Source organism: Cetorhinus maximus, chromosome 1, assembly GCF_964194155.1.
Source record: "Cetorhinus maximus chromosome 1, sCetMax3.hap1.1, whole genome shotgun sequence".
NCBI lineage: Eukaryota > Metazoa > Chordata > Chondrichthyes > Lamniformes > Cetorhinidae > Cetorhinus > Cetorhinus maximus.
The window spans coordinates 85,497,231-85,509,597 of NC_135879.1; the positions used below are offsets into that span (position 1 = coordinate 85,497,231).

The window sequence follows — 12,367 nt, forward strand, 5'->3', positions numbered from 1 at the left end:
GCTGGCATAGTTAAATACAATAATTGGTAAACATATGTTGTCTTTTTTGAGTGTATCATGATTTTCAAATATGTTTTACATTCTTACCTTGGTAATTTATCCAGCAGGGTCTTAAGCTCCTCACATATTAGTTTGACACATCCACTTTTGATATTGCAATATGACACATCAATCATGAAGATGAAAGCTGGTGGATTAGGAGGCTTGCTATTCTGTAAATGAATATAAATTTGTGAACAAGAAGAAAAAAAATCAATTTTTTTATAATGAGCTGATCCCTGCACAGTCGTGTGCAGGTTGCCCTTACATATATCGACCTTGAAATTGCAGAGGGCTCTCCAGATCTCTGCTGAAGTCAATGGAGGAGGGATGTAGAATGGGTCCTACCATCAATGTTAATTAAGGAACACTGTTTCTCTTGCATCAAACACTAAGAAAACAGTTTAACTGGCCATTTGTCTCACTTGGCTTTTTCATGCAGCCTTGGCTGGGTGTAAATTGGCTTTCATGCATGTCTACATAACGACAGTGATTCAACTTAAAATTTCTACTGAAACAGTTTGGGGCATCCTGAGTATGTGATAAACCACTTTATTTTGCAAGAGCTTCCTTTCTTTAAGGTCTGGTGTTAGTTACCAGCTTATGCCCTATAGATGAAAACCTCTTCAACAACAAATCTCTTGTTGCAGTCTATTATTTTCATGTCTGGCTCCTTAATACCAGTTCCACCTGAATTGAATCTTTCAATGGGTCTGCCTTTAATTGCTGTAAATAAGTGGCATACATTTTAGTCATACATTTTCATTTATTTAGGATGTGATTTTGAAAATAGTTTACAACTTCACTTATATTTATCCTCAATAAATGATGCACCCCAAAACAAAGAGATAGGGGAGAGTTTATCCGTCGGTCAGGCTGGGCGGGAGCGGGTGGGCATGCAATCGATCGTCGCCCATGATCGGCTGCATGCTGCTATTTTACATTGGCGGGCCAATTAAGGCCCGCCCAGCACGACACACACCCAGAAGCGCTCAGTGCTACCTGTGCAGGTGGGGGGAGGAGAGAGAGCTGGGGCCTGCGTTCTTTCGCGCATGCGCGCGAAAGAGCACAGAAATCTCCCAGAGGCATGGAGCTGCCTCAGGGAGATTCATTTGATTATGAAAACTTGAAAAAAAATTTATTTTAATTATTCAGACATGTCCCCTCATGTGACAGCATCACATGAGCTGGGGCATGTCAATGAATTTTAATAAAAATTTTTACTAAAGTTATAAACCCTTCATGAAACCTCATCCCGCCCGTGGATGAGGTTCCACGAAAAATGCGAAGGCCGCCTGGGCTCTGTGCCTGCCCACCAACCTTAAGGTGGACGGGCAGCCCTGACAGCTGCTTCAATTAGGTGGTTAATGGCCTTAATAGGCCTTTGACAGTTCGGAGGGTGTGCTGCTAACTCCGGTGCGCACCCGCCGAACTGAGGATCAGGATGACACACAGTGACATCAGGACGCATGCCTGATATCACCGCATGTCACTTTATGTGTCGGGGTGCGGGGCCCACCCCCGTACGCCGACCAGAAGATTCTGCCCATAAAGGAATAACCAAATATTCAGACAACTGAATGTTCTATTGTAATCCATTTATAAAACTCCACTTAAGACTTCAGTTAATCTCTGAGATACCTTTATGTTGGATGTCTGGTAAAACTGGCGTAAAACAAAACATACTGCACTGTATCAGATACAGGATGAATAGAGTGGCAAAATAATTGGGCGGAATTTTCTGAGCCTGCTGGCGGTGGGTGTGATAGGTAGCATGCACGGAAAATATGGCAGGACCCACTTCACGACAGTGTGAAGGCAGGCAGTGATCTCCCGCTCAGCCCGCTGATGGCAGGCCATGTTTCCTGCCATCGGTCGGTGGGGAGCTAATTTTAATACATTAGCATATAATTAAAAGGCCATCCCCCAGGGTCTTGGAACCCCACCGTATCGTCCGTCCACGTCAGTGGGAAAGCGCGCCAACGTGTATCACAACAGCACGCAGGCGATGTGCACTTGGCGGCCTTCACTTTGGGGGAACTGAGGTGAGTGAGCAGCAGCGTTCTCCACAGCTCGCCCATTGTTTACAGGCCTCGGGGCGCCGGGGGTGGGGGAAGGAACTGATGCCTGGCCCCGCAGGCGACTGCTGATGGGTGGGAGTGTCTGGAGATAAGTGCTGTCCAGTCTCGGAGGCAACTGTTGAGGGGTGGGGGGTCTATTCAATTAAAATGCTTGTAAATTATTTTCAAATGTATTAATGTGTGCAAATCATTTTAGAAGATTATAATTTTATTTTGAACGTTGTCATAGTTGAATGTTTATCCTCTTGAATAAATATTGACTTCGTTTAGGCAGCACAATAGTGTGTTTGAATTTTAGAAGATGGCTGTCTCATTGAGGATATTTATTATAAAACTAAGACTTTACTAATTTGTTTATTATCGTAAGGCAACCAGGTCAGAATTATTTACCGCTAACATAACTAATTTTGGAAATGAATTGACATAACATCTGAAAAAGATCAAATTTTCTAATTAATAAATGATATATATATATTTAAGCATTTATTTGGCAGACAGAATTGGAAACATTTTTATCCTGATGGTCAAAGGGTAAAAATTAACCTTACACTTACATTTTGTTCCTTAACATTTTCTTACATGAACAAGAAAAATAATGCATTCCAGCTGACTACTCTGTGAAAATTGGTTTTGCATTGAGTTTTTGTTGCCGAAAGCTGCAATTCTATTTGCGTTTCCCAAGTGTCTCCACTCCTCTTTTCAGATACAGAATCATTAACTAGTGGGCCAACCTTTAAGTTACATAAGGCAACACAAACAGCATGAAGTTGAATCATCCTTCTAATGGCAGAACACAGTAGAGCCATGTGAAATGTTGGCAACATGAAAGAAAATCCGCTGTGGTGACTATATGGACTTTCCGTAATTCCTGGCAGACCACAAAATAAAACACCCTGACTATGGTGATTCATTGAATAAATTCATAGAATAGTACAGCACAGAAAGTGGCCATCAGACCATATGAGCTGGCTCTTTCAAGAAGCAAGCCAGTTAGTTCCATTCCCTTGCTTTTTCTCCATATCCCTGCAATTTTTATCTACTTCAAATATATATCCAATTCCCTTTTGACAACTATTATAAAATCTGTCTTCACCAACATATCAGGCAGTGCATTTCAAATCCTAACCATTTGTTGCATAAAAAGTATATTCCTTCAAGTTGCTTCTGGTGCACTTTCTTTATTGGCAACATTGGAAACAGTTTCTCTTTATTCACTCTATCCAACCCTTCATGATTTTGAACTGCTCTAGAGAATCTTCCTTCAGCCTTCTCTGCTCGAAGGAGAGCAACTACAGTGTCTCCTGTCAATCCATGCCTCTAGAATTCTTGATCCACGGAACTGTCCTAGTAAATCTCACCTATGCCCTCTCCAAAGCTTTCAAGCCCTTCCTAAAGTGTGATGCCCAGAATTCAACGCAATACACCATGGGGGTCCAAACTGCTGATTTTTTTTATATATATATATATATATATACTTATATATAGGATTAGCATCCGAGGATGTTCTGGAAAGTTAAGAGCGTAAATTGTAAAGGTACTAGCTATAACTTTTTAATCCATCTTAAATACAGGAGTTGTGCCAAAGGGCTGGAGAATTGTAAATGTTGTGCCCTTGTTCAAAAAAAGAGCGTAAGGATAACCTCAGCAACTACAGGCCAGTCAGTTTAACCTTGATGGCAAGCAAAGTTTTTAGAAGCAATAATCTAAGGCAAAATTAACAGTCATTAAGACAAGGGTGGATTAATTATGGAAAGCCAGCCTGGATATGTTAAAGGCTGATCATGTTTAACTAATTTGATTGAGTTTTTTGATGCGGGCAATGCATTTGATGTGGTGTATTGGACTTCCAAAATACATTTGATAACGTGCTACATGATAGGCTTGTCAGCAAAGTTGACTCATAGGATAAATAGGATAGTGGCAATATAGATACAACACTGGCTGAGTGACAGGAAACAAAGGGCAAGATTTTCCAGCCCTGCCCGCTGCTTGGATCGTCCAGTAGCGCCTAAAATCAATGGACTTTTGGCTGGGCCGCCGAATCTCCCACCGTGCATCCCGCCATGACGGGGCCGGAAAGTCCTGGTAAACAATTGTTTTTTCAACTAGAGGAAGGTATTCAATGGTGTTCCCCAGGTGCTGGTATTAGGACTGTTTTTCTTGATCTATTTTATTGACTTAGACTTGGGTATACAGGGCACAATTTAAACATTTGAAGATGACTTCAAAACCTGAAAGTATTGTGAACTGTAATTGTGAACTGTGAGGAGGACAGTACTAGACTTCAAGAGGACATTAGCTGGTGGAATGGGCGGACAGGTGGTAGAAGAAATTTAATGCAGAGAAATGCGAGCGATATATTTTTGTAGGAAGAACAAGGAGAGGTAATATAAACTAAGGGGTAAAATTCTAAGGGGGATGTAAGAACAGAAATGACCTAGGGGTATATGTGAACAAATCATTGAAGGTGGAGGGGCAGGTTGAGAAAATGGTCAAAAAGGCATACGGGATCCTGGACTTTATAAACTGAGGCATAGAGTTCAAAAGTAAGGGAGTAATGATGAACCTGTATAAAACACTGCCTCAACTGGAGTATTGTGTCCAATTCTAAAAAGCGTAACATAAGAAGGATGTGAAGACTTTAGAGGAGGCTCAGAAAGTTTTTACAAGAATGGTTCCAGGTTTGAGGGACTTTAGTTATGGCAATAGATTGGAGAAGCTGGGATTGTTTTCCTCAGAGAAGATTTGATAGAAGCATTTAAAATATGAGAGGGTCTGGACAGAGTAGATAGAGAAAAACTGTTCTCTTTGGAGCAGCATGTTGTGGGGGGTGCTAGTCAAGAACCATGGGACACAGATTTAAGGTGAGTGGCAAAGGAACCAAAGACAATATGAAAAACATTTTTTTACGCAATAAGTGGCTCCAATCTGCAATGCACTGACTGAGAGGGTGGTGGAGGGAGATTCAACTGTGACTTTCAAAAGAGATAAGCACCTGAAGATAAAAATAAAATGCAGCATTACAGATAAAGGGCAGAGGAGCCTAGCTAAACTGCTCTTGCAGAGTCGGCACAGACGCCACAGGGAGAATGGTTTCCTTCTGTGTTCAAAATATTCTTTGATTCTAGCTGCTGCTTGAATTTTTTCTGGTCGTTGCAACAATTCTACATGGTTTCGGTGCTTTCCATAGTTGTTTCAAGTTGCAAAGGTTTACTGGCAAGAATGTGGCAGGCGCTGAAGGATTTTCTGCTGACTTCAAAGCTTCAACACAAACCAGTTGCTTCTGGAATGAGTGCACTGGTAGCTTTCCTCCTGGGATTGAGCAAAACTGGGAGATGAGCGCAGTCAGACAGAGCAGGACAAGATCTAGAAGAGAGAGGAGGAGGGGGGAGAAGGGCATTCAGCAGAAGAAATTCTCTTCTCTGTAACTCAGCGATGACTAATGTTCCAGGCATCTGTGTTTCAGTAAGGAAGTCCACACTGTCAACTGCTGCAACTGCAACACCAACCTTAGAGCAGGGGAAGGACTACATTACTGTGAATGTGACTGTGGCAATGAGCTCTTATACATCCGGCTCCTTCCAGGCTGGAGCTGGAGATATTTGGAACATCACACTTTGCCGTCTATTGTTACATAAGGGAGGCCATTAAGGCTCTCTAATCAAAGAAAGATAACGTTAGCTGTGATTCAGTTGGTAGCACTCCTACCTCTGAGCCACAAATTTTTGGTTCAAGTCCCACTCCATGGCTTAAGCACAAAAATCAAGTGCAATGCTGAGGCAGTGCTGCACTGTTAGAGATGCCATCTTTCGCATGCAATGTTAAACCCAGGCTCCATCTGCCTGCTCAGGTGGATGTAAAAGATCCCATGACACTATTTCGAAGAAGGGCAGGGGAGTTATCCTTGCCAATGTTTATCCCTGAATTGACTCCACAAAAAACAGATCTTCTGGTCATTATCACATTGCTGTTTCTGGGAGCTTGCTGTGTGCAAATTGGTTGCAATGTTTCCTACATTACAACACTAACTACACTTGAAGGCCCAGCTTTAGACTGCTGTCGGCTGTGCTATCTGATCATGGGCATTAGCAGTCTGGGCTGACTGGCTGACAGGCAATAGTAAGGGAATGGCAGAGCTGGGAAGACAAATGTTTTCATCATTAAGAGCCATAGCAGGTTAATGCTCCATGGAGCCATTGCCACTCTCCCATGGGTAGTGCCTCAGCAATCCTAATGATCTGTTGGAGGAGAGACTGCTGCCATGCATGACATCCGGTATGTCCCTTTGAGCATTAGAATCTGCAGCCATGATGTAACTGTCTGAAATTGCACAAAAGCAGTCTGAGTTTGCATAGCAGCTAGTTGACTATGCACAACTTCAGTAAGAAGCCCACTGACATGCTCAAACCTTTGGTGGAAACTGCTTATGCTGTAATGAAAGCTGAGACACTGGCCATCATTCTGCATCATGGTGGGCCCACAAGTGTGTTGATCAAGTTGGTCACCAGTTCCATGCTGGCAAGGATGAGCTCCAAGCTCTGCGCAAAGCCCTGTGCCAAGTTGATGCCAGAATCCTCCATGCTCCTTGACATTGACCGCAGGCTTTCTGGCAGGCTTATGTGCAACCTCACCCTTCAATGAGCTGGCGCATGCGTTAAACTGCCTTGACGATAGCACACTGGTGTCCGGAGTCTCAACACATGCTGATCTGGCCTCTATGCTATCTTTTAAGATAGGGGTTCTCAATCACTGCTTCATGGCCCTCCCACAGTTCAGAAGACGGTCTTTACGGGCCTGTCAAAAGCAACTAGAAAATGTGTAGAAAAAATACAACTTTTACTAATTAACTTCTAACTACCCAGAAGAAGCATTTATATTTGTCTGAGTGAATTTTCCTAATCATGGTCACTGCATTCTGAAGGTAATTCACTCTGTGAAGTGTTTCAAAACATCTATACAACGTGAAAAGACATTTAATGACATTAAAGATGTTTACGTCACAACACGAGTTCAATCAGGTGGAAAATGTCATGGTGACGAATCAGCACTGACAGAGGGATCTGAAGGTATTAGCAATGAGGGTGTCAATCATCTCACAATTTCCTGGAGCTGGCTCTGCCTCATGGTGACAGGCTAGTGTGAGGGGGAGCTCAGTTAAGCCTAAATGAGTTCAACTCTAACAGCACACAAGAGTCCCAACACCATCCAGGACAAAGCAGCCTGCTTAAATGTTCACTCTCTCCACTATTGATGCACTGTGGTAGCAGTGCATCCCATATGCAAGATACACTACAGTAACCCACTTAGGCTCTATCAGCACATTCCAAAACCGTAAACTCGACCACCTCGAAGGGCAAGGGCAGCAAGTGCATGGGAACACCACCACCTGCAAGTTTCCCTCCAAGCCACACACCATCCTGACTTGGAAATATATCGCCGTTCCTTCACTGTTGCTGGGTCAAAATCCTGGAACTCCCTCCCTAGCAGCACTGTGGGTGTACCTACACCAAATGGATTTCAGCGATTCAAGAAGACAGGTCATCATCACCCTCTCAAAGGCAATTAGGAATGAGCAACAAATGCTGGCCTAGCCAATGATGCTCACGTCCCTTGATGGAAAAAAAAGTGTGGGGTGAGGAGCAAAGTTCAAACATTCTGGTCAGTAAAAGTTATAGCCATATTATGAAACGTTGCTTTATTGTTAGTATTGTGTCATTGAAGGCATTTTTTAAAATGCACTTTATTTTGGGAGGAAAGCCAGGTGATGTTAGCTCATTTGAGAATTGTTGTCTAGCAGCAGAAGCAAGTTTCACGTTAGGAAAGCAAAACAAAAGTAATACATATATGTATTTAATTGCAAAACTAATTTCTATACAGGAAAAATAGGCAAGGTAGTCCATGGATTTTTTGTAACATGAGGGGGTCTCGAAAGCAGTAAGATTGAGAACCATTGCTCTGAGATATCCCGCAGTGTCAGGATTAGAGCTGGTGGCTGAGATTGTGAAATCAAGTGATGGTGTGCATATATATGAACACTCTCTCCTTGATCTTCCTCTGCTGCTTGGCCACTTTTTGGCTACTTAAAGGAACAGGCAAAAGGATAAGATTGTGATGACGGGAGGCGGGGTGGGGGGGAGGGAAAGGGGATGGAAGGAAGAGTTGCATGTTTATGCCATTTGCACCTTGCAAGTCTTGAATGTCAGAAGGGATTGTGGGATGAGGGAGAAGTGGAATGTGAGAAGGAAGATGAGGAATGAGGACACTGTTATCTTCAATGAATTCAGCCCCACTGTTGGTCACAATCTCAGCAGTGACCCTTCCAATAATGGGCTGCACCGTCTCCTCCATCAGAAGTAGAGCATGCTGGTGCACCTCTCCCATCTGTTTCACTCATCTTGCCTTTGGTTGTGCACCACCTTCTCCTGCAAGAGAGAGGAAAGTGTGTGGTGCAATATATTTGGGTGATGAAGGTGTCAAGGTTAAATAACTTGCAGTGTTCTTAAGCTGCAAGCTGTGGGTGTGAAGCTTGCAAAGGTCTAGGTATGTGAGGATGGGGTGAAACATATGTATGTTTAGTATGAGTCCTGATTCATAGAAATTGTTGGTAGATGACTGATGGGAGTGGTAGTTGAGTGGTGGCTAAGAGTAGTGGTGCTGGTGATGGGATATGAGATTTGAAGATGTCTTCACTGACCTTCACCACTCATGTTAGGTCATTAACTTCTTGTGGTACTGCATCCAGATCATTGGGGCTACAATCCTGGTATTGACCCCTGCAGCTATCTGCTCCCACTGCCTTTTCACCATCAGCAGAATTTTACACTTGGTGGGGTACCCATCCCTTGATGTAAAGGTTGGTGGCGAGCCTGCCTCCACTTGACTAGCTCGCCCTGCAGCCTTTTAATGGCCATCGATGTTTTAATTGGCTTGAGGTGGGACTTCTGCCTCCTTCCGAGGAAGACCCACCTCTGGGAGGTGCTGGCCAATCAGAGGGAATGGTGGACTGCTGGGACAGCAGGCAGTCCTGAAGAGGAGATGCCGATGAAGTTCGACCTTAAAGTTAAGTCCAGGGTCTTCCTGGGGCCAGGAGGCAGGCCCTAGCAAGCGGGTTGGGGGGCTGGATAGTTAGGGTGGCGGGGGATGAGGATTGTGCAGGTGAATATGATGAAGGAGGAGAGTTACCTTGGGGGGGGGGGGGTCCTCCAATGGACACAGGGTTCCCATAAAGGAGGCACCCTGCCACCAATCTGCCAAGTGCCCCCATCATGGGTAAAATCCCAGCAGTGGTGGGAGGAGGCACTTTGGCCACACAAGGGCCTCAAATAGTCCAAGGATGAGCAGGCTGACTGACACCTCCCCCGCCAGTGGTAAAATTGCAGCGGGGCTGAGCAGGTGTGGCAAGAGGGTGGGCATGGCGTCGTTGCCATGGCACCCAATTTTATGTACACCACAGCCTCTCATCCCACCCCCAGGGCATCGGAAAATTCCAGCCGATGTGTCTTAGGGCCTCCTTCCTCCTTTGTGGATGCAGGATGCCTCAAGTCCTTTCTACCACCTCCACCAAGATCACCAGCGTAGCATCAGAAAATTTGGGTGCCCACTCTTTTCCACATTCAACCATTCTTCTCTATTTTGCTGGCTACCTTCAACTAACTGTCAGGAAGATATAATAATTTTCATAATGTTATTGGAATTTATTGTGAAGTAGAATAATAGTGGGGTCTGTGTCAATGATCTGTGTGTGTGTGTGTGTGTGTGTGTGTGTGAGAGACTTAATTGGATTAAAGACAGCTGGTCTGAGGGCTTTGATGTATCATGAAGAGAAGCTAGGTTTGAAATGCTAAATAGGTAGACATGGGTGAAGTTTCAGAATGTGAAGTGTAAAGGAAATGTTTGCATTTTTAGATAAACCCTGAATAATTTGAATTTCAAGAGGTGTTGAAATGTTATACTTAGCCAGAAGAAGCCAAACAGTGTGTTTATTTTTCCCAAAGCTTACTGATAAAGTGAGTACTATGAAATATCTTTATTATTAGAAAAGTAGAGTTGAAAAGACGTATTGGGAGAATGAGGTTTACATTAAAAAGGGAGAAACCTGTATAAAGGAGATAAGACATAAGACCATAAGACATAGGAGCAGAAATTAGGCCATTTGGCCCATCGAGTCTGCTCCGCCATTCAATCATGGCTGATAAGTTTCTCAACCCCATTCTCCCGCCTTCTCCCCGTAACCTTTGATCCCCTTACCAATCAAGAACCTATCTATCTCGGTCTTAAATACACTCAATGACCTGGCCTCCACAGCCTTCTGTGGCAATGAATTCCATTGATTCACCACTCTCTGGCTAAAGAAGTTTCTCCTCATCTCTGTTCTAAAAGGTCTTCCCTTTACTCTGCTGTGCCCTCGGGTCCTAGCCTCTCCTACTAATGGAAACATCTTCCCCACGTCCACTCTATCCAGGCCTTTCAGTATTCTCTAAGTTTCAATCAGATCCCCCCTCATCCTTCTAAACTCCATCGAGTATAGACCCAGAGTTCTCAAATGTTCCCCATATGTTAAGCCTTTCATTCCTGGGATCATTCTCATGAACCTCTCCAGGGCCAGCATATCCTTCCTGAGATACGGGGCCCAAAATTGCTCACAATATTCTAAATGTGGTCTGACCAGAGCCTTATAAAGCCTCAGCAGTACATCCCTGCTTTTATATTCTAGTCCTCTCGAAATAAATGCCAACATTGCATTTGCCTTCCTAACTACCGACTCAACCTGCAAGTTAACCTTAAGAGAATCCTGGACTAGGACTCCCAAGTCCCTTTGCACTCCAGATTTCTGAATTCTCTCCCCATTTAGAAAATAGTCTATGCCTCTATTCTTCCTACCAAAGTGCATGACCTCACACTTCCCCACGTTGTATTCCATCTACCACTTCTTTGCCCATTCTCCTAACCTGTCCAAATCCTTCTGCAGCCTCCCCGCCTCCTCAATACTACCTGTCCCTCCACCTATCTTTGTATCATCTGCAAACTTAGCCAGGATGCCCTCAGTTCCTTCATCTAGATTGTTAATGTATAAAGTGAAAAGTTGTGGTCCCAACACTGACCCCTGCGGAACTCCACCAGTCACCAGCCGCCATCCTGAGAAGGACACCCTTATCCCCACTTTCTGCCTCCTACCAGACAGCCAATCTTCTATCCATGTTAGTATCTTGCCTCTAACACCGTGGGCTCTTATCTTACTGAGCAGCCTCCTGTGCGGCACCTTGTCAAAGGCCTTCTGAAAGTCCAAGTAGATAACATCCATTGGTTCTCCTTTGTCTAACCTACTCGTTACCTCCTCAAAGAATTCTAACAGATTTGTCAGGCATGACCTCCCCTTGATGAAACCATGCTGACTTTGCCCGATTTTACCACGCACTTCCAAGTATTCTGAAATCTCATCCTTAATAATGGACTCTAAAATCTTACCAACGACCGAGGTCAGGCTAATCGGCCTGTAATTTCCCGTCTTTTGCCTCACTCCCTTCTTAAACAGGGGGGTTACATTAGCGATTTTCCAGTCCTCTGGGACCCTCCCTGACTCCAGAGATGAGGTTGTGTGCGACAGAGGGAATTCTAAGAACTAACAAATGTAAAATGCCTCCAGCCTCTAAGCCTCAAGATGCTGTCTACAAGGAACTGAAGCTGAGAAAAACTCACTTTGAATTCAACTGTGAGCTTTGTCTGGGTCTGTTCAAACTTGTGTGTTTTACTGTTGCCTTAACAGAGATGTAAATGGGAGTCAGATTAACTAGGGGAACTGAGTTATCATAGTAATAATTTGTAAACCTGTGTATGTGCCTAAAATCATTTTTTTTTATTAATAAGGACTAATTTAGTTTTGTAAACCATGTCCACATTCTCCCTTTTAGGTTCACCAGCAGGTGTTCGCTCTCCAGACGCTGAAGGGCCACCCATGACACAGGAGGATAACCATGCTCCCCAAGCCCCTGCGCGCATTTGCATTTTTTGAATTGAGCATTCAAGAAGTGGGGTGAAAACTGATGCCTTTCTAGCAGCTACCAGGCAATGTGTTTATATTACTAATAAAATTGGTGCTATGAAAGGGATTTCATTGTTAAAATGTAAAGTTCAAAGGGGCTGGTGAGACGATGAAAATTTGAATTCAATCAGTGGTCATAGGTATAACTTCACTAGTTTTCAGGTGTGCAGGCAGAGGCAATGTAAGATCAAGAGGCAGCTGTAAGCCT

General features: G+C 43.8%; 1 protein-coding gene across 1 annotated transcript in view; it reads right to left on the minus strand.

Annotated features, from left to right (window-relative positions):
• Positions 1 to 12,367, minus strand: part of sec24d (SEC24 homolog D, COPII coat complex component) — a 244,257-nt gene that overhangs the window by 76,274 nt on the left and 155,616 nt on the right. The window contains exon 11 of the mRNA XM_078543241.1: positions 88 to 212. Coding sequence (XP_078399367.1) covers positions 88 to 212 — 125 coding nt within the window. The remainder of the gene's footprint in view (positions 1 to 87; positions 213 to 12,367) is intronic.